The 22,936-nt window shown below is 41.2% G+C and overlaps 1 protein-coding gene and 1 long non-coding RNA gene across 3 annotated transcripts in view; one reads left to right on the top strand and one right to left on the bottom strand.

The window, feature by feature from the left end:
* LOC125109415 (uncharacterized) overlaps window positions 1-2,251 on the bottom strand; it is a 46,555-nt gene extending 44,304 nt beyond the window's left edge. The window contains exon 1 of one of the 2 annotated variants that reach the window (XR_007130226.1): window positions 1,974-2,251. This is a non-coding gene — a long non-coding RNA (uncharacterized LOC125109415). The remainder of the gene's footprint in view (window positions 1-1,973) is intronic. The other variant, XR_007130225.1, reaches the window with a different exon arrangement.
* Window positions 2,252-2,341: 90 nt separating this feature from the next.
* EIF2S2 (eukaryotic translation initiation factor 2 subunit beta) lies at window positions 2,342-22,682 on the top strand. Its single transcript, XM_047746340.1, has 9 exons — window positions 2,342-2,481; window positions 8,238-8,415; window positions 10,163-10,266; window positions 15,057-15,192; window positions 15,828-15,928; window positions 16,790-16,938; window positions 19,597-19,653; window positions 21,549-21,634; window positions 22,213-22,682. Exons 1-9 carry the CDS (start codon window positions 2,467-2,469, stop codon window positions 22,386-22,388), a joined length of 1,002 nt encoding a protein of 333 aa, XP_047602296.1. The 5' UTR covers window positions 2,342-2,466; the 3' UTR covers window positions 22,389-22,682.
* The last annotated feature ends 254 nt before the right edge of the window (window positions 22,683-22,936 follow it).

Below are 22,936 nucleotides of genomic sequence, written 5' to 3'. Positions count from 1 at the left end.
TGGGGATTCTCATGTGGCAAATGTTTCTTACCTTCAAAGACCCAGGAGGAGATAAATGGTATATGCCAGTGGCTCCCAAACACGGGTGATTTGGTAATGTTTGGAGACATTTTTGATGGTCACAACGAGAGACAGGGTGCCACTGACATGATGGAGGCCACGGATGCTACTGAACATCCTAAAATGCACAGAACAGCTTCCAACAACAAAGAATTATCTGGCCCCAAAGGTCAATAATGTTGCTGTTGAGAAACCCAGGTATAAGCAGATATCAGTAGTTGAAGATTACTGAGCAGGTACTGCAGCCTCCTTAGGGATGTAAAGTTTCACAGTGGTAAAGTGACAGCCACTGTCATCAGATTGTTTGGACTTGGATCCCCAGGTTCCCCGTTTTGTTGCCTGTATGATTTTGGACTAATTACTCAATGCCATGAAAGCAGTTTCCTCATTTGGAAAAAGGGGGCGAATAAACTATTCTCATAAACTGTAAGCTTCCTGGAGGCAGGGTCATAATTTTACCTGCCATGCTTAGATTAGGAACTAGTATCCAATGGGGAGTACTACATATCTGGGGATTATCTCACATAGTTGTTTTGAGGTCTAAAGCACAGCACATTTTTAGGTGATAGGAAACAGTGAAAAGGAGAAAAGCAGGCCCTGATAGTGGGAATTAGGCTGGCACCATAACCTGGGATGTGCTGCCCTGTTGAACATAAAATATTTCATGGAACACCAACATCAGACAAAGCCACTCTGACCAGGATAACCAAAATCATTCCAAAACCACGTCTGAATACAAACAAAAAAAGAACATTGTCGCGATCACACACACACACACACACACACACACACACACCAAAAATGCCCTGTCCTGACTAACAGGAGGGACTGCTGGTTCATCAATCATAGCTTTAGCTTCTCTCGGTTTCTCTCCTTTTGTAGATAAGAATTAAAGGGGTACCTGGGCGGCTCAGCCGGATAAGTGCGGACTCTTGATTTCAGCTCAGCTCCGGATCTCAGAGTCCTCACATGGAGCCATGCATTGGGGGCGGGGGGGGGGGGGTGTCTGTGCTCAGTGGGGAGTCCCTTCTCTCCCTCTGCCCCTCCCACAGGCTCACCCTCTCACTTTCTCTTGAAAATTAAAAAAAAATCTTTAAAAAGAATTATTAAAATATCGCATCATTGGGGAGCCTGGGTGGCTCAGTGGGTTGGGCCTCTGCCTTCGGCTTGGGTCATGATCTCGGGGTCCTGGGATCGAGCCCCTCATCGGGCTCTCTGCTCAGCGGGGAGCCTGCTTCCCCCTCTCTCTCTGCCTGCCTCTCTGCCTACTTGTCATTTCTGTCAAGTAAATAAATAAAATCTCTAAAAAAAAAAAAAAATCTCATCATAGAATTACCTCTACTTCCTAACAGCATCCAGTCCAGACAGACCGCGGGCTTCCTTGAACACTCCTAGAAGTTAGCTAACACAAGCCCAAATCCTGTCAGTTCTTCCAGGCACCCTCTTCCTGAAATGTCTCTGTCCTTCATGGTGTGTCTACCTCCTTGTAAGGAGACAAGAAGCCCAACTTTGTTCAACTCTAGTGGTGGTGTTAGTGGTCTTTGGCTGGAGGCCATCCACAGTCGTGACAGCCCCTTCAAAGATAACTGCTGTTATTATGGCTCAGGGGGGACTGCGTGATGCCCCCCAGAGCATTCAAGCAGAGATTTCACGAACAAGTATTTTCAGGCTTCCTGACAGACTGGGGGCAGGCCGACTCTTCTCAGGAGACATCTTCTCTCCTCAAAACTACAGAGGAGACTTTTGGTTTCTGACCTCCCAACCTGGAATCCAGCACGTCAGGTTTAAATTTCTCATTAAGTAAAGCCTCTCAGTGAGGTGCGCGCCTCTAGCTCCAACTTTTGAGTTCCTCAAACACTAACATACCTCAAGGGCGCACGGAGTATGTAGTAGCAAAGAAACTTAAGCCCTACCGGGTTCTTATTACTGGGCGTCCCACCCACCACCCTAACTCAGGAGAAATGGCCCCGAATTCACTCCACAAGCCCTGCAGAACAACGCGGAGACTGAGGTAACAGCCGTCAATTGCAAAAGCGAACCTTCAGTCCGGCTTCCTTAGACGTCGCACAAGCGCAACAACCGCTGGGCGGCTGTCCGGTGAGTGCCCGCCTCTTTTAGGCGGACTACAAGTCCCAGCTTGCCTGCGGCCGCGCCGCGCCGTCGCCTGGTAACTCGCGCCAGACCGAGCGCTCTAGGTCGGCTCCTCCGCGCGCCTGCGCCTTGGCAGGCTCTGCGCAGGCGTATTTCCAACGCTTGGGAGGAGAGGGCGGGGTGTCGTTCCCTTTCGCTGATGCAAGAGTCTAGTGCGGTGGTAGGAGAGGTGTCGGTAGGAGCAGAGCTGCTACCGGGGCCTGGGGCTGACCCGTCCGACTTCCCGTCCGTGCTGAGCCCACTCGAGCCGCAACCATGTCCGGGGACGAGGTGAGGGCCTGAGCCTGGCTCTGAGGCTAAGGACTGAGGCGGAGAGCCTAACCCACCCCGGTGTGGGAGACCGGGCCTGCGGCCTAGCGGCCGGCCTCCGCCATGTGGGGCAGCCGGGCCTAGGCGGCTGGGAGCGGTAGAACCGGTGAGGACTTCGGAGCCGCGGGCCTGGTGGCGCCCGGCTCTTCTCAGGGCGGCGGCGCCGAGGCCTGCTTCCTCCTGTGCCCGGCGTTTCCGGACTTGAGAGCTCGTTGAGTCGCCCTCCCAGAAGGGGGCTTGAATGCCCGGGTAATTCCCCGAAAGAACGAGATTGGGGCTGCCGACCCCTGCATTCCTTTCGATTTGACAGTGCGGCTCCAACTCTCCTCGCTGGGCGCCGGGAGTGCCGAGAGGAGCCTTCCTCAGCTCCGGCGGAGCGCCCTCGTTTAAAACTTTGTAGGCTGGCGTGTCCTGGCCGGTATCCGCCCTTATTCTCATCTCGAGCATTATTTCTTTAAAAGACCGAGGGGTGAGGGAGATAGGACTGAGGAAGAAGACCCTTCAGCCTCAAAAAGTGACTCACCTCGGAAAGTTTTAGGGCGGGAGTCCCTGAGCCTTCCTGAGCAGAGCTCACAGCGACGTGAGCGGGAAGATGGGGCTACGAAGCTGGCTGGATCTTATTCCACCGTCGTGCTGGTACCTCAGCAAATTTTCTCAAATCCTTTTTAGCCAGATTGATTCCAGTTCATGTAAAATCAAACGGCTTAAAATGAAATCTGATTTTAAGTACTGCCAGTAAGTATTGATTGAGGAAAACTACGGCTTACCGGCCAGGTCTCCCCGCTAAAAAACAAAAAGCTCTTGAAATGATAATAATTCACTTCGTAAATATTGGGGTGCTTGGCCTATAGCGCCTTGGAGAGGAGGAGGAGGAAAAAATCAGGCCTTTCTCGAGCGTTGGGTTTTTATTAGGTAGGCCCTGAACGAATTTCCACAGTAGTGGAAAGGCCTGATCATAGGGCAAAGAGAGTGGTTAAGAAGGCAAGTACATGTGCTCACAGAAAGGATATTCTCCAGTTTGGTTAGAGTTAATTCGCTTGAAATGTAAGTGGCGGCTAATTCGTGGAGGGATTTGAGGACCAAATAAGAAATTTGGATTTTTTATTCTGGAGGAGCAGACTTCAATCTCACATATGATTTCACCGCCGTGTAAAATTGGTATTATTGTTATGCCCATTTTAGAGATGAGAGAACTGAAGCTTAGAGAGTCTTAGGTGTAAGTAAGTAAGTGGTGGATTGAGTAGTAGAATACCAGATCTGTGCAAACAATACTGTCTCCATCTAAGTCACTGGGAGGCTCTTGCTCTGTTAGGAAATAACTGAGAATGTAAATGAAGTCGGAGGTTCTTGCTTGGAGGTCATGCTCTGAACTCCAAGACATTGCTCTGGCTACTGTATTTTTCAAAAGTTCTGAGAGTGGCAATGTTTCATGCTTGGTTTTTTTCCTACTCATTTTCTAAAATTTTCATAACCTTTAACAGTGCCTTTGTAGGTACTGTGTGGTACTATTCTGTGTATGGGGTTTATGGTAAAGCACTCACAAGTGTTGGACTTAAGAGATCTACTACTAGCTACAGTGGGTAGAAGAAATAGGGCCATTTCAACATAGCGATTTGGGGAGCTGGAGGATTCAGTTTTAGCAGTGGGGTCAAGTTTTGAAGGAAGTGGAATGTGAATAAATTATTGAAGGGTGAACAAGATTTTGTCAAGCAAAAATGGCAGAACCAGAATTCCAACAGAGGGCTTTGGAAGCCAATAAAGTGTTAAGTAGCTTAGCACTTCGCTGATCTACCAGTCCAACTTCATTTTATTTTATTTTATTTTATTTTTTTTAAGATTTTATTTGTTTATTTGACAGAGAGAGATCACAAGTAGAACAGAGAGGCAGGCAGAGAGAGAGAGAGAGGGAAGCAGGCTCCCTGCTGAGCAGAGAGCCCGATGCGGGACTCGATCCCAGGACCCTGAGATCACGACCTGAGCTGAAGGCAGCGGCTTAACCCACTGAGCCACCCAGGCGCCCCCCAACTTCATTTTATAGGCAGGAAAACTAGGGCCTAGGGAAGTTAACTTGTCCAAGATCACATAGCAAGTTAGTGGGACTAGAAACTCAGCCTTTAGCTTCCACTCTGGAGGTATGTGCAGGATCTGGTTCCTCAGTACTGTTGACTAAATTAGTATTCTTAGGCAAGTCCTTAACTTCTGACTACTTTATAGACTTTAAGGATCAAGTGAAAAGTTGTACGTGGAAAAGATTTATAAACTGCCAGGGTCTCCCCAGGAGACCCTGGGCCTAAGATAGAGGGTTAAAGAACCTACTGTTAGTTTTGGGTTTTTTTTTTTTCCTATTTTCTCACATTTCCTTCTTTCTTTAAGTACTTTATTGATGGATAATTGACATAAAATAAACTGCATACATTTCTTTCTAAACCTGGTAATTAAGCCAGAAACTCACCAAAATATAACTTTCTTTAACCTAGTGGAACCATGACCTTTAAAAAGCAGTCTTCTAGAATTATGGAAAAAATACCCTAATCTTCAGGCATTCATTATTTTTCAGACCATTTTTTTTTTGAAGTGCTGTTAATAACTAAGATTACCTCTTATTATTAGGCCTTGTTTACAAGTTGTCAGAACTATTGGGTTTTCACACAACGTGGTAGGATGTTTTACAAAAGAAGTTTTAAACTAAAAAAAAAAGTTCCTGATTAAAAATGGAATGTGTGTTGTACAAAGTTTACAAAACACAAAAGAATACAAAGAAATAAAAATCTTGTCACCCAGAGATGACAGTATTTAGCATTGGTTCTCACCTTTTTTCTCTAGGTTCTTTTGTAACTAACACTTGCTTCCTGGGTGTTGTGTGACCATAAAGTTATCATTTTGGGTAAATTCTGATGGATGAGAGTAGGTTACCACTTTTCATGAAGCATTTTCGCATTCTTCAGCCCAGCCCAACCTGGAAGTTGAAAGTGAGAAGCTGGTTTTGAAAGCTTTGCTGTGGACTTTAAAAAAAAAAAAAAAATTCTCAAGAGATCTGTGGTTTTTTCCTAAGTGTACTGTCAGCAACTATTTGCTTCTCAAATCCAAACTAGTCTCATAAAACATTTTGAATGTAATAATTTGTGAGACATGAAAATCTTAAAAAAATATATTTTTTTACTCAGCACTGACATGGCCTTGTATTTTAGGGGAGTCCCCCTCTGGGCACTACTGTGGGATCCCTGGTTTCCTTATTTTTAAACCCTACTTTGCTAGGTGGTGTGAGTATATGAGGGAATGACTATATGTCTTAAGTATCCAGAGATAGTAATTGAGACAGATGTTAATTATTTCAGTGTATAATTCCTGCATGTTTATTACTTTTTTTTTTTTAAAGATTTTATTTATTTATTTGACAGAGAGATCACAAGTAGACGGAGAGGCAGGCAGAGAGAGAGAGAGGGGGAAGCAGGCTCCCCGCTGAGCAGAGAGCCCGATGCAGGACTCGATCCCAGGACCCTGAGATCATGACCTGAGCCGAAAGCAGCGGCTTAACCCACTGAGCCACCCAGGCGCCTCTGTTTATTACTCTTTACAAGGCTACAACCAAACTGTTTGCCTATAGATTTAAGTATGAATGTTTTTCAGAGAGTAGGAAGATAGCTGTGAGGCCATCCTCTGTTTGAGAATCCCTCCTATTTTTGGTCTGTCTTGCTAAATAATAGTTAAAAGGTAATTAGTATTCCAGGGAACTTGATACTTGGGGGGGAAAAGTGCAATACATTGTAAGCCCTGCCAGACAATCAAATTTCTAGTGCCTTGTGTGTTCTCTGTCCTTTTGCCAAATCTCCATATTTCAGGAATGAGGATAAACTGGATACCTCCTTGGAATAGACTGCAACATTCATGTAGAGTGACCTAGGACCTAATAGTTAGCAGTGGGGAACTTCTTCCTGTTTCTTCAGTCTTCTTTATTTTTTATATCCTCTTCTTTAAGTTGCTCAGTAATGTTCTTCAGACTGACTGCATTTCAGAATTACTCATTTGCTACACAATTAAATCTTTGTGAAGGTGGAAGAGGAAATCTTTGAAATGAGGCTGTGTCAATTTCCAAAATATCTTGCAGATCCTTTTTCATTGGGTGAGGACGATAACTACCCTACCTTAATTACAGACCCTAGTTTGGTTTCAGTGTAGCTCAATTTCTCTGATGTACTTGGATCATAAATTTAAGTTAATTGGGGGCGCCTGGGTGGCTCAGTGGGTTAAAGCCTCTGCCTTCGGCTCAGGTCATGATCCCAGGGTCCTGGGATCGAGCCCCTCATTGGGCTCTCTGTTCAGCAGGGAGCCTGCTTCCCTCTCTCTGCCTGCCTCTCTACCTGCTTGTGATCTCTGTCTATCAAATAAATAAATGGGATCTTAAAAATAAATAAATAAATTTAAGTTAATTGGAATCAGTTTAAGGAAATTTTTTTGAGAGTTTCATGATATGTCTTGAAATTTGATCACCCCGAGTTGATGAAACTGCAGTGATAGGAATCAAGAGATACCATGCTTTGTGAACTATAAAGCATTATATAAATTATAATAATTGCTAACATTTATTGAGTACTTTTGTTCCAGGCACTGTACCAAGTGTTTTATATTTAATTACTCATTTAATCCTCCCAATAATCTTATGAGATTTGTTTTTGGTTCTGCTACTGATCTCCATTTTATAAATGAAGCATGCAGAGGGCAAGAACTTATCTGGAGTAACACAAGTAAGTGTGTGCCAGAGTCAGGATTTGAATTCAGTCAGTTGGGCTCCAGACCTTTGCTTTCAAATACTTCTCCGTCACAGCAGATCATTGGGCAAAATCCTAAATTGAAACATGGTAGAATTTGGACAAAGATTGGTAAGGGTTTAGAGAGAAATACTTGAGACTTGAACCCAATTCTGCTTGACTTCAAAGACCTCTTTCCATTTTACCAGGCATCTACTCTAAATGTTGTTAAACTCTTGTGTCTAAAATAATGATCTAGTCTTTTTTTTCCAAGTGATCAGTGTACACAAGTTGCCAAAAACAAGTTATAAATTAGTTTTTCACTTATTCTCTAGTGGACATTAGATTTAGAATAGCTAAGAAAACTTAATGTTCCCAAAACAAAAAGCAAAGTAAAAGCTTATGGAACTTTCTCTTATTTAGAGATTTGCTATAGGAAGGGGGGCTGATGGATTTTCTTAAAGATTTGTCTGAGCTTGGGGAGGAGTGTCGGGATGGGATGAGAGAAGTTTTTGTTTTAATTATTTATCAGGTCACGTCTCCCAGCATAGCAAACCCAGATTACCAGCCGTAAATAAAACTTGCGTAAGCTGCCGAGGCATTGGTTTTCTCATCCATAAAATGGGGTCATAGCATAAGTTGTTGCTAAGGTCCCTTCCCAAGTTCCATGATACATTTATAAAGTCTCCAAATTTGTTCATGAAATTTAAAAGTGAAGTTGCTGTATCTTGTGAGGATTTACAAATTTAAAGGCATGTGCACGTGTTTCTGAACCATACCTCTCCCTCACCCCTTTACTAATAAAGGTAGGTTGTTAGATGGACTTCCTGTGTGTGTTTGTAAAATCCTTTTTGGTACTTTAATGCACCATATATTGTATTTTCAAGCGCATACTTTCTGAGTATACAATATTTGGAATGTGAGTATCTTTAAACACAATCACTTGGTTCTTTTTTTTCTTTCTTTAAACAGATGATTTTTGATCCTACTATGAGCAAGAAGAAAAAGAAGAAGAAGAAGCCTTTTATGTTAGATGAGGAAGGGGATGCCCAGACAGAAGAAACCCAGCCCTCAGAAACAAAAGAAGTAGAACCAGAGCCAACTGAGGACAAAGATGTAGAAGCCGATGAAGAGGACAGTAGGAAAAAAGGTGAGTTGTAGATATGAAAGAGTCACTGTTGTCCTGTGAGACCTGGTTCTTTTCTGTGAGTGTTTTGGATTTTGTGCCTACAGTGACCTCTCAGCCTGGTAAGTGAAGTTGAGGCTATTAACATGTTGTAGGCACTGGATCTTGCCAGATTTCTGATAGATTTATTCCAGAGAAATTCCTACCAATCCCCAAGTTGCAGAGATGACAAAACCTCATCATCTCAGGCCTGGTTTTTCCAGTCTAACCCGTCAGGTCTCTATTTTCCAGTTTCCAGTTGTAGTTGTATTTGAGTGTAGGCAGAAAGACATTGGAGCAAAATAGGCATTTTTGTATCTTAGCAAATCTGAGAATCTATAGAAGAGATTAAAATTATAGCTTAAAATGTTTGGATTTAGACACCAGTGTTTTAGTCCCTCTTGTGCTCTAACATAGACACCATTTGATTACTAGAAATAAATGATACGGTAAACATGATTTATGTCTGTTGAACATACTACACTGCTGGCGATGGGGAGAACTGACATTCATTGAGCATCTAGCATGTGCTAAGCATCTTTTACATGTTTACATGTTTAAAACAAACTTGAAAAGTAAGACAGGGGCTCCTGAGTGGCTCAGTGGGTTTAAAGCCTCTGTCTTCGGCTCAGGTCATGGTTCCAGGGTTCTGGGATTGAGCCTCGCACTGGGCTCTGCTCAGCGGGGAGCCTGCTTCCTCCTCTCTCTCTGCCTGCCTCTCTGCCTGCTTGTGATCTCTGTCTGTCAAATAAATTAAAAAAATAAAATAAAATAAAATAAAAATAAATAAAAATCTTAAAAAATGAAAAAAGTCCACTTCCTTTAAAAAAAAAAGAAGAAAAGTAAGACATTTTTGTAATAGGACAAATGAATTCATAAGTAGCTCCTTGGAAAACTGTAGCAGAGGGATCCTAAAGTATTCTTAGTGTACAATAGGGCAGGACAAATGGAAGACTTATTGAATAAACCCATTATTACTAATGGTGGATAAAGTTTCAAATTGTAGGCTTAATGAATGTTATATACTTTATAAGGCCTTTTGTTGATGGATTGATTTTAGTAACAATGAGCTAACCTCTAGGATTTAGATGAAAAAAATATAGCACCTTAGTAGCCAGTAGGGAGGTAGATAAGCCGTTAAGTATCTCTGTTCGAGTAACAGAAGGTTCTGTCAGGGCACTTAGGAGGCATCTAAAACCCAGTTGGGGGATAGGGTTAGAGAAGGCTTCTTGGTGGAAGTTACTTCTAACCAAGATCCTGTGAGATGAAGTTAAGTGCCACATGAGAGGGCCAATGGGAGGCTTAGGTAAGAGACAATACACACGACACTAAGAAGTAGCAGTAGTTTAGCTGGACTGGAACCAACAATGAAGGGTTGGTAGATGAGAGCATAGTCAGAAATGGAGAGAGAAAGCTAGAGAACCTTGGAAATTGTGTTAGAACTCTGACTTTGCCATAAGAAAAATGAGGCATTGTATGGTCAGATTACTAAAATATTTCCAACATGGGTCCCCTGGCCAGGTTTTTCCTACAAAGCTTTGACTTGACCTGCTATTGAGTTTTTCAGAACTGTGATCTTGGGTTGTAGAGAGACCACTGTACTAATTAATATCAAATCTGTCTATTCTGGTCACTTGACTAATTAATAGCTGAAATGTTGGTTTAACTCGGTTTGTGCTGTACCTTCTGCTAGTTGTTAATAATTTTTACCCCTAATTATCTGTCTTTTTAGATGCTTCTGATGATTTAGATGACTTGAACTTCTTTAATCAGAAGAAAAAGAAGAAAAAAACAAAAAAGATATTTGATATTGATGAAGCTGAAGAAGGTGTAAAGGTAGTATTGCTTTCTTATTGAAGGTAAAATTTGACCTCTCGAAGGTTGTTAATGGCTGATGTTTTCTTTTGCCTCAACAGCTTTGCTTTTGTTATTAAGTACTTGATCAGTGTTAAGGTCATTTTCTTGGGATTGTGTCTGACTAGGTATCTTAAAGGAATTATGGTTTAAAGGAATATCAATTGAGTTTTACATATTGTATTGCAGGTGCCATTAAAATGATTACAAAATGCCCTTGGTCATTAACCACACTGAGATTGGATGAGGAGAGGTATTTGTATAAGTGAGAAATCCTGTGGAGCATATATTCATATGGTTTCTTCTTTTAGACTTTTGGTAGCATGTTGAAGATACACAAACTTATGCATGTTCCTCTGAGCAGCAAAAAATGAACCCCAGCTTGTGATGGTTGGTGGCTGATGATTTTATGGTCTATAGGAGAATGGGAGCACTTGGTTTTGTGGGGTTCTCTAGTCTTGTAGGGACATGAGGCCCTGTGATTATCTTGTTACTCTATCAGTTTCCAATATAAATATCTCAAAATTCTTTTTAACAAGGATAGATTAAGAGGTGGGTAGGTGGGTAAATAGAAGGATGGATGAGGAAGGAGATGAAAGTCTGTTATTCCCTTACTTAGAGCTATTATTTTAAAGACCCTGTCCAGGAATCTTGAGCAGAGCCCATACATCTGTTTTAAAAATCCAGGATAATAGCAATTTTTTGTATATACAAGTGAGAAGGATTAAGCATGAGAACACACATACACATGTACTAAGTGTCTCATTTTATGCTCTTTACCCCAATTTTTTTTTTGTATGATTGGTTCCCCTTTTTTTTAAATTAACATACAATGTATTATTTGCTTTGGGGGTACATATCTGTGAATCATCAGTCTTAGACAATTCACAGCACTCACCATAGCACATGCCCTCCCCAATGTCCATAACCCAGCCACCCTGTCCTTCCCCTCCCCCCCACCCTCCAGCAACCCTCAGTTTGTTTCCTGAGATTAAGATCTCTTATGGTTTGTCTCCCTCCCCAGTCCCATCTTGTTTCATTTTTCCTCCCTACCCCACACAACCCCCACCCTGCCTCTCAGATTCCTCATATCAGAGAGATCATATGATAACTGTCTTTCTTTGATTGACGTATTTTGCTTAGCATAATACGCTCTAGTTCTATCCACATTGTTGCAAATGGCAGGATTTCATGTTTTTTGATGGCTGTGTAATATTCTATTGTATATATGTATCACATCTTCTTTATCCATTCATCTGTTGTTGGACATCTAGGTTCTTTGCATAGTTTGGCTGTTGTGGACATTGCTGCTATAAACATTTGGGTGCAGGTGCCCCTTTGGATCACTACATTTGTATCTTTAGGGTAAATACCCAGTAGTGTGATTGCTGGGTCATAGGGTAGCTCTATTTTCAACTTGTTGAGGAATCTCCATACTGCACCAACTTGCATTCCCACCAACAATGTAGAAAGGGTCCCCTTGCTCCGCATCCTCGCCAACATCTGTCCTTTTCTGACTTAACTTGAGCCATTCTGACTGGTTGTACCCCAATTAGTTTATTTGCTCAAACTCAAGAAAATAAAGTGTATCCCACATGTAATAGGAAATAGATACAGTAATTCGTTCAGTTTTGGAAATGGTCACAATTTTGATAATTTGGTTAATTCAGCAAAGATGTATTGGTAATTACAGTGAGTCAGGCATTGTGTGCTAATTGCTAAGGAACGGAAATGAATAAGATATTTTTCCTTTTAAGAGATTATTTTAGGGCACCTGGGTGGCTCAGTGGGTTAATCTTTGCCTTTGGCTCAGGTCATGATCTCAGCGTCCTGGGATCAAGGCCCATATTGGGCTCTCTGCTTGGCAGGTAGCCTGCTTCCCCCTCTCTTTTTACCTGCCTCTCTGCCTACTTGTTCTCTCTCTCTCTCTCTCTCTCTGTCAAATAAATAAATAAATAAATCTTTTTTTTTTTTTTTTTTTTTTTTTAAGATTATTTTAGTTCAGGAATAATTTAGACTCCTTTAGAACAAGATGGCTTTTTGTGTTTGTTTTAAAAATTTTATTTATTTGACAGAGACATAGCAAGAGAGGGAGCACAAGCAGCGGGGAGAGGGGAGAGGCAGAAGCAGGCTTCCTGCTGAGCAAGGAGCCCAATGGTGGGGCTCAATCCGAGGACCCTGGGATCATGACCTGAGCCGAAGGCAGATGCTTAACGACTGAGCCACCCAGGTGCCCCAGAACAGGATGATTTTACCTGGATTTATCTTATTGTCTCCCTGTTTGGGGATTCTCTTCTCTTCCTACTATTGTAGGGAAACTGAGAAAGAAATGTTCAGATTATACTGAACAAATGAGGTTTAAATATCCTGGGTAACAAAGTGACATATCAGATGTGCTATAGAAGGTCTTGGTTAACAAGGTTTTGTTGGTCAGTTCCTTTAGTAGCTTTTGTCCTAAAGAGTCATGTTATAAGCTCTCCTCTTACTAAGTGCTTAAATACTTTTTTCCTGCTATTGAAGGTATAACATAGCTTGTTACTACAAGTATCCTCATCAGGTAAGGCATGAAGTTTAACTTGAAACTGAAGTGTTTTTAACATACTGGGTATTGGGTTACTCATCCACCTGAATTTTCAGACCATCACAGGGCTTTCGGAAAATCTTGGAAAACACTGCTATATTCTGTGTTTCACTGGGTCTTTGCTTCAGTTTGGAAGTAGATCTTACTGGAATGAAGTCAATAAATAGTATAGGACTAGAAATTAGTTGTTGTGTGCTAATTTATATAAGCATTATCTAAGTTTCTCGTTTGATGACTGTCATCTTAGAGACTAAGTTAATATCCTTTTTCTTGTTTATGTGTTATCCAGCTAATACACATGAGCGGATTGGTTTTTGATGGCCAAATGTGGCATTGCGACTACATACTTGGATTTGGGATCTCAAGGCTGAGCGTCATTTACTCCCAGCTATTCCAAATTTTTCTGCTAAGATTTATGAAATTACAGTGGCCAATGTCAGAGTACTTCAGGATTTAGGCTTGCAAAAATAGACCTTGATAGGTAATATTGACAACATACTTCAGGGTGGGAAGCCAGATAAGCTGGTCAAAGGATGGAGAGATTAGAAGACTAGAGACTGAGACTGGCCCTTTCTGATCTTCTGGGGGTGTGTCTGACTCATTTCTAGTGCCCTATTTACATCCATAACTACAGCAGCTAATCTTGGGATCCAGGTTTACCTTGTCTCCATCCATTCATCGGGTGACTGTAATTCTCTGGGTTCTGCCTTTTCCCCTCTTTCATGATGTCATTTATTGAAATGATGCCTAAAGACCTTTTCACAGTCTATGCCAGGCTGACTGTGATATAATAAGAAAACAAATATTTGGTCTTTGTCCCCAGTTTCTGGCATAAGACTTCTAAAACCCTTGGCATCTCTGGAGTGATAAAAGTATCTTTTGAGAGATGACTAGTGGCTGGGAGCTCCTGGATAGTTTTAGGGTGGGGGGTGGTTGTCAGAAAGATTAAGCCGTGATTGAAGGATTGGAACTTTGACATACACACTCCTCCAGGGAAAGGGGCTGGAGACTGAGTTCAGTCACCAATGGGCAATGATTTAATTAATCTGTCAGCATAATGAAACCTACATAAAAGCCCTTCAATGGCGGTGAACACGTTGGGCGAGTGGTATAACCAGAGAAGGCTCTGCAGCTGCCTCACCATGTATTTGGTGTCAGGAGGGAAAAACACTTCCATTGATTGCATCAGAATACTTAGAAACTCTTTAAAGTACTCCTGAATGCTATTGCTGCTGAAGATTGTCAGTCAAGATACAAGAATTTTTTTTAAAGATTTTATTTATTTATTGTAGAGAGCCCACATGAGCCCGAGGGACAGAGGGAGAGGGAGAAAGAATCTTAGGCAGACTCTGCATTGAGTGCGAAGTCCAGTGCAGGGCTCCATCTCATGACCCCAAGATCACAACCTGAGCCAAAACCAAGAGTCAGATGCTCAACTGACTATGTAACCCAGCTGCCCTAATACAGGAATCTTTTAAAGATTTTAGGTGATTTTGACAGTGGCCTGGTTTGGAAACATGGGCAATAATTATAAGATCTCAAGGCTGATAGATAAAAGAAAGGAAAATATGCCACAAAAGTGTCTTAAGGAGAGATGCCTCTCTGGCTCAGTCAGAAGAGCATGTGACTCTGATCTCAGGGTTGTGAGTTCAAGCCCCCACATTGGATGTAGAGCCTACTTAAAAAAAAAAAAAAAGTGTCTTAAAGAACTTCCAGTTTAAATGACAGACTTTATTTATTTATTTATTAAAATTTTATTTATTCTGAGAGAGAGCACAGAGGGAGGAGGAGAAACAGAGACCCACTGAGCAGGGATCCCAGCACGGGGCCCAATCCCAGGACCCTGAGATCATGACCTGAGCCAAAGGCAGAAAGATTTTATGTATTTATTTATTTGAGAGAGGGAGGGAGGGGCAGAGGGAGAGGGGAGATAGGCAGACTCACCACTGAGCACAGAGGATGACACAGGGCTCATGACTTGAGCTGAAGTCAGACGCTTAACTGACACAGCCATCCAGGTGCCCCTAAATGGCAGACTTTCTGAGCCAGTTTGGTTCACCTGTGAGAGACATTGCTTATCTATAACTTCAGTTGTGAATATTTGTTTTCCTCCAAAATGATGTCAGCCCATGTAATTAAAAAAAAAAAAAGTCTTGGTATCAAAATGTTGATTCTTATCTCAATTTCTTAGGATCTTAAGATTGAAAGTGATATCCAGGAACCAGCTGAACCAGAAGATGACCTTGACATTATGCTTGGCAATAAAAAGAAGAAAAAGAAGAATGTTAAGTTCCCAGATGAGGATGAAATACTAGAGAAAGATGAAGGTAATACTGGGGCTCAGCAGCTCATTTCTAGGTTACACAAGACTTTGGCCTAGTCTCTTTGATGACTTATTTTTCTCTTCTCATTTGCACTGCCTGATAATAGAAACTGAAAGTTAGAAGAATTTAACTTGATAAGGAGACTTCAAGATTTCATGGGGGGAGAATTTGGCAGTTGGGATTATATTAACTGTAACTGGATTTTAAATAATCAGAAATTTTTTTCATTTTTTGTTAAAAGTGCTGTTTTATTAGCTCTAAGTGCCAAAGTTCTTTAGAGAACTTCAGTGTAGGTAGCAGGTAGATTTTTATGGATGTGGATATTTCTTAAGTGCTTCAAAACAGCTGGACTTTTCCCCTCTACTTATCCCATTGCATTATGTTATCTTGTGTTTATTAAATCAAGAAATAATTTGGTGTGTCTATTATCACAAATTCCTAATAGAGATGTTTCTGGTAAGGATTATTCATGAAAGTTGTAACATTGCTGTCTTGAAGGAATAACAGGTTGGTTTTGAGCCTTGATGCTTTTGTGTGGGAGGAAGACAAATGTCTTAGAAGCTTTGATTTCTCTAGATCTGACTCCCCCCACTTTGTTACTGCCCACCCCTCATTCTTATGATCTTTATTATCTGTAGCTTTAGAAGATGAAGACAGCAAAAAAGATGATGGTATCTCATTCAGTAACCAGACAGGTCCTGCTTGGGCAGGCTCAGAAAGAGACTACACATACGAGGAGGTAAGATAAATTCTGTTATGAAAAAGGGCTAAGATGTTCACTAGAATTCAGAGAAGAGCAAGATCTTTTATTTACTTTTTAATAATTACTTGAGAGTGAGAGAGAACGTGTGCTGTGTGGTGGGGAGGGACAGAGGGAAAGAGAATCTCCAGCAGACTCCTCACTGACTGTGGAGCCTGGGTTCCATCTCATGACCCCTGAGATGATAATCTGAGCTGAAATTAAGAGTTAGATACTTAACCAATGGAACCACTCAGGGACCCCTGACAAGCAAGATTTTTATACCGAATTGAAGGGTCATTGAAGAAAAACAGATCATGAAACAGACCCAGAGAGGTCACAGTCAGTGCACAGTGTTGCCTGATACCCTCAGATGCCCAGAATTCAGCAATCATTATGTATTCACTGTTCCATCTGAATCCATGAACTTCTGAGGACATGGAGCCCCTTAATGGGGAGAGCAGTAGAGGAAGGGGGTGAGACTAATTTAGGGCCAAGGGTGAGTCGAGTTAATTTCTTTGGGTTTTCCTGAATCTTACTTTCCCATGTATCCTATACTTTCCCATAGAAACAGCAAAATTAGTAGAGCTTATTCATTCATTCATTCAACTTTGAACTCAGTATTGCTCAGCATTCCTAATAGACCAGATCCTGGTTGAGGATTGAGTCCTGCTCTTAAGACGCTGCCAGAACATGTAGTGATAAATGTGTGTGTTTAGTAAAAAGTGTGTATGTGCTGCTGAAGTGAGCACTGTGTTTAGTACAAAGTGATGTTTGCTTTGAAGGTAAAACAGTGACTCAAGTGGGAATTTTAAACTTCTGCTATTTATACAAATGTGAATATCATTTGTTTCTCTATAGCTACTGAATCGAGTGTTCAACATTATGAGGGAAAAGAATCCAGATATGGTTGCTGGAGAGAAAAGGAAATTTGTCATGAAACCTCCACAGGTTGTCCGAGTAGGAACAAAGAAAACTTCTTTTGTCAACTTTACAGATATCTGTAAACTGTAAGTTGGTTAACGGGGAGTCCTCCATCCCAAATACCGGATACTTAGTGGAGGATATGTTAAAAATCCTTATTGGGTACTTTGTTGCAGGTAGAAGGAAAGAATGCCCAAGTGTCAGGGTTGGTTTGAGTAAGGTCACAGTTTAAGCCTGTCAGTTCTTCCTAAGGTGAGAAAAGCCAACTCATGCTGACCCATGAGAATGGATCCTAACCAGATGGAGTGAAGGGGGAGGAGGTTGGATGTAGTCCTCAGACAGGAGCCTGGGGAGCCCAGCTGGGGAGGTGGAAAAGCACATTAGGCTGGGTGGGCCTGCCACACAACTGGAAGAGTGAGTGCCAGGACAGCAGCTGAATTTGGAGTGCCTCCTCTTTGGATGGTCATTGCCAAGACATGGTCGATGGGATTGCAGCTTTCTTTTTTTTTTTTTTTTTTTTAATTTAATTTTATTTTATTTTTTTTATTTATTTATTTGACAGAGAGAGATCACAAGTAGACAGAGAGGCAGGCAGAGAGAGAGAGAGAGAGGGAAGCAGGCTCCCTGCTGAGCAGAGAGCCCGATGCGGGACTCGATCCCAGGACCCTGAGATCATGACCTGAGCCGAAGGCAGCGGCTTAACCCACTGAGCCACCCAGGCGCCCCGGATTGCAGCTTTCTTAATGACCATCACATTCCATATGTATCTCACCCCCAGGTCACTCCCTGGGCCTGTCACTTCTCCTAGCTCAGCTACATCTTTTCTGACAGGCTCTTTAGGGCAGCTGACCTTATCTACTGTTTGTTGCTTAGTTTCATAAATGATACATGCTTACTGCAGATAAAAGGCAAAACAGTGATGAACACAAAATAATTACTAAAATTCTACCACCCTGAGGTAATCATTTGGTTTCATTATAGCCATTACTCAAGAGGTTTTAGACTTTTTGCTGATAACAGCAGTAGTATATTCTTATTTTAGAAAAACTAGAAAATACAGACATGCTGAAGAAAATAAAAAATCATCTCTAAGTCTACCATTAAAGATAATCAAAACTTAATACTTCTATGTTTAGCTAGTATTGTGCATGTAGATATTTTAAAATAGATTGGTATCATACTGGGGTTTAACAGACTTTTCTCAATATATCACAAAACTTTTACCCATGTCATTAAATAGTCTTCAGAAATGTTTTGAATAGCAACACAACATATTCTAACAGTTCCTTAGCTGGATATGGTTGCTTCTGAGTTTTCATGATCAGTGGCAAAGCTTCAGGAAACATCCTGATACATGTATCTTGACGGTAACTCGGAATAGAGCCTTAGGGCAAAGTACTGCCGAACTGAAAGGATTGGGTTATTTTTGTGGCAAATGTTAGCAGATTGCTTTCCAACAATCTTGTACTAATTTATATCCCACTAGCAATGTAGGAGCTTGCTTGTTCTATTATATTTTCATCAACCCTTACACTTTGGGAAGGAGTAACTTAAAAATTTTAATAATACCTGGTTACTGGAACAAGTTCAGACAATGCCAAGTGAAGAGAATGATTTTTTTAGAAAAGAATTATTTATTTTAGAGAGTGCACAAGCTGTGGGGGTTGGGGCAGGGAGCAGAGGGGGAGGAAGCAGACTCCCTTGCATACGGGGCTTGATCTCAGGACCCTGACATCATGACTTGAGCTGAAAGCAAGATTCAGACACTTTTAACTAAGCCACCCAGATGCCTCCCCCCACCAATGAATAGAATTAAGTTTAAATACTGAATGGCATTGCTCTCTATTTGCTTTTTCCTATTTGTGTAGGGAGGGGGTTTGTAATAGACATATCTGCCTTGTTCTAAAAGCAGGCTACCATAACTTAATTAACTGCTCTTCAGTTGCATATTTAAGCTGTTTTCAATTTTTCTGCCCTTGTGTTACCATGGTGTGTGTGTGTCTGTGTGTATAAATGAAGATTTTTCAAAAAGGAAATAACACAGGGATTAGCACAACAGCCAAGTGTCCCATTGCCTGGGTTTCATATATTTTGACCTTTGACATTTGTGCATCAGATCTTTTTCTTCTTTAAAGGTTTTTGTGTTTTTTGTTTTGTTTTTTCTTAGAAAGAGAATTCCATGCAGGTTCCACGCCTAGCACAGAGCCCAGTGAGAGGCTTGATCTCACAACCTTGAGATCGTGACCTGAGCCAAAATCAAGAGTCAGACACAACCAGCTGAAACACCCAGACACCCCTAGATCTTTTTCTTCTTTAAAAAGAGGGTTTTACAGTTACAATCAAGGACATCTGTGTATCTCTTTCTGATCCCTTTACCTTCCTTCTCAGAAAAAGAGGTTAACCTGTAATGTTGGTGTTATTTCTTCTTCCTTTTTTTTTTTTTTTAAAGGATTTTATTTGACAGAGAGTACAAGCAGGTAGGGTAGCAGGTAGAGAGGGAGAAGCAGGCTCCCTGCTGAGCAAGGAGTCCAATGTGGGGCTCTATCCCAGGACCCGAAGGCAGTCGAGTAACCTAGCCATCCAGGCACCCAAGTTGGTGTTATGTCAGGATTTGATGAACTAAACACTAAAATTCACCAAATAGTCGAGTACAGATAAAAACAGCGAATAGGATGGTTTTTTAAAAGACATTTGGTAAGATTTCCAGTGAAAGATAAAGTTTATATATTCCACTTTCTTTTTAGATTACATCGTCAGCCCAAACATCTCCTTGCATTTTTATTGGCTGAATTGGGTACAAGGTAAGAAACTGTATTCACATTTATATACAGTGATAGCAGTACTAGATGTTTCAAAGGAACTTCTCGTAACTTGAAAGGGATACATAACACACTTAGAAAAAATATTCATATGATGATAATCAGAGGAACTTTTAGGCCAGGGAGGGAAGGAAACCGTTTCTGAGAGTTTAGCTGCTTAGGAATAGGGAATAGAGTTAAAGTGGCTCATCCATACAGGCCTGCTGGTGTTCCTGTCATTAATTAGAATTTTGGGGTGTTCTTAGCAAATGCATAGACTTTTAGGCCAGAATTTATTTTCTGAATTGTTAATAGGCTATCGAAGAAATAGACTGATGAGTGGCACAGGAGAAAACACTGAAACAGAGATCCATAATTAGTTATTTCCCAGTCTTCAGGGCTCACATGTTGAAGGCACCAAGCCAGTCCATTCCCATTCAGGGAGATCATTACCCCATGGGGCCCATCCCAATGAATATGACCGTAAGTACTAGGAATCCCAAAAGTTCCTTTAAAAATAAGTAACATAGACTTAAAGCATGATAATGATGACTAACACATACTGAGTGCCTACTATATGCCAGGTACTATGCGAAGCACATTTTGGGGCACTGTCTCAGTTAAAATAGTCCTATGAACTGTAAGTGGAAATTAATATTACCCATCTTACAGGCTTGGAAACAGGTTTGTGTGAGTTGCTCACATAGCTAGTTAATAGCATAATCAAGATAGTAAACTCAGCTCTGCCTGTCTCTAGAGCTTGAGCTCCTAAAAGGCTTACAAGGATTAATTCAGCTTGTTAGAACGGACTACACTTGCTGTGGAGTTAAGGGGTTAATCTGACTAATGGTAGATAGGTAAGCTCTGTGTAGAATTGTTTTAAATGTAAATTTGTTACATTTTTTTAACATATAAACTAATGAAGGAATAAAAGCTAGCGGTGTTCTTCTCAGAATAATTTACAATTTTTGTAGAGGTGGGGAATTATAACAAGTTGTGACCAGTGAACTTGTGGTCAGTGGGCTAAATATTATGGGGTTGTTGAGAAAATTCAATTTCTTTTGACAGTAATGAAAAAAATTTCCTACATCAAGCAGTGGAATCACCATAGCCTGGAAATTAAGGGTTACAGTACACGGAGGATGATCATAAAGCCTTATAGTTAAAGGAGAATCACAGGAGAGGTTCTTAAAAAGTCAGTTTTATGAGATACAAAACAAATATAAAATTAATGCTACCTGGCTGAATTTTGTTTCACTTTGTGATTTGTAACAAATGATGATGTCTATCACACAGCTTTACCTTATCAAAGTGCTTGTCAGCATCTTCTTTTTTTAAAAGCACCATTGACAAAATGTGACCTGTGACTTCAACTGTACTTTATTGGTAACAGCTTTAGAGATACAATTCACACATTTAGATGTACAAATGGCTTTTAATATGTTGACATAGTTGAACAACCATTACCACAACCCATTTTAGGATATTTTCATCACTCAGTGACTGAATCAAAACATTGGGTGCTTAGAATTTTTAGAGACACAGCTCCCTTCCTATTTTTATATTTATAGACCCCTCACTGTCTTGTCCATGGCATACACTCAGTAGAGGCGTCCTTTTCCTTGGTTGGTTGAATAAGCCATCACACAGTTAAGGAATCAATTTGTTAGACTTAATCATAAATCTGTCACTGGAGATTTAATTGGTTGAAACTGGACTTAATGGTAGGAAATAGGAGTAGGTCATCAGGCACCAACTACTTAAATTTTGAAAAATCACGTAGTACAGCACTGCTCCTAGAACTTGCCTATGCTATTGAATATATTTTAAATAGGCCCTGGAATTTGGTTTCTTACAGAAAACAAAAATAATGGAGATACTTTTCTTTTCTCTTATAGTGGTTCTATAGATGGTAATAATCAACTTGTAATCAAAGGAAGATTCCAACAGAAACAGATAGAAAATGTTTTGAGAAGATATATCAGTAAGTGTGTATTTAATTACTCTGAAATGTTCTCAGCCAGGCTGTAATATTTTAGGGGAGATCCACTGTTTCTTTAACGAAGCTAGAATGGGGGACCTTCCAAGAGGAGGGAAAATGATGGGAAGATGGGACAGCCCAAGGGGACTCTTGGCAGCTGCTTAGGGGTACGAGAAGGGTTTGGATTTCTTAAGGCCCATCAGATCAAGGCTGTTGGTTGGTTCTAGGCTGAAGGCCAAGTTAGGGAAATCAGCCTGGCCTGCCTTTATCATCTTCCTAAGCACTTGAAATTGGCAGGTGGTATTCCCATCTAGGAAAGCTCTTGTGTTCTGACTGGCTCTCCTGTAGACAGAACCAGGAATGGCATCTGGCAAGCATTCCTCCTCCTTGGACATTTGGAGTCCTTGGTTTAGTACCTGAACCATCACAGCAGATAGCTGGTCTTTTTATCCCTAGAATATCTAAGTTAGGCTAAAGCCTTCCCTGGTCTGGGTGCCAGCCTGGGCTAGATGTTTCAGAGGGAAAGAAACCTCTGGCTCACTGCAGCCGCCAGGTAATTTTGAATGTTGCTTTTCCTGCAGAGGAATACGTTACCTGTCACACATGCCGATCACCGGACACGATCCTGCAAAAGGACACCCGACTCTATTTCTTACAGTGCGAAACTTGTCATTCTCGATGCTCTGTTGCCAGCATCAAAACTGGCTTCCAGGCTGTCACAGGCAAGCGAGCACAGCTCCGTGCCAAAGCTAACTAATTGGCTAACCACCACTGATTTTGCAAAGTGTGTTGTGGAGATTTGGCTGGACAGGTTTACCATCAGAGTGGATATACCACTGTATTAAAAACAAGATACAAAAGCTGCCAGGTTCTTTGGCGTGTGGCTGGTTGGTCTGAAATCCTTGCGAGATGCCGATGCTCAAGCTGTTGACATACTCATTGCCACTTTAACAACTGTCAGAAAAACGTGATGGGGTAAGGCGGTGCTTTTTAAAAATCGTTCATAGACTTATGTAAAATGCAAGATAAATTAAAGTTATTATAACAGTGATTCTTTCAATTTGGTTTGTCAGTTTTCTATAAAAGTTGTGCTTAATGAATTCAGCAAAAATACTTTGTGCCTGGGCTCTGGTGAGGTCTATCTTCATCCTGAGAAACTGGACATTAGAGGTCGTTTTTCTTGTCAGCTCCTTTTGGGATAAAGCTTCACGTGAGAGGGTGGTTGGAACAGGAGATCTGTGAGGACAGCCTGTTGTCAGTGTCCAGGGATTGATTACATAGATTTGAATTCTTTTCATTAGGTGA

The sequence above is a fragment of the Lutra lutra genome, chromosome 9, assembly GCF_902655055.1.
Source record: "Lutra lutra chromosome 9, mLutLut1.2, whole genome shotgun sequence".
Lineage (NCBI taxonomy): Eukaryota > Metazoa > Chordata > Mammalia > Carnivora > Mustelidae > Lutra > Lutra lutra.
The sequence above is the reverse complement of the archived record's forward strand: the minus strand, read 5'-3'. Positions and strand labels throughout refer to the sequence as shown.

Coding starts and splice junctions, on each gene's coding strand:
- EIF2S2 (XM_047746340.1), top strand. Junction 16,939..19,596: donor TTTACAGATATCTGTAAACT/GTAAGTTGGTTA, acceptor CTTTCTTTTTAG/ATTACATCGTCAGCCCAAAC. Junction 21,635..22,212: donor TGTTTTGAGAAGATATATCA/GTAAGTGTGTAT, acceptor CTTTTCCTGCAG/AGGAATACGTTACCTGTCAC.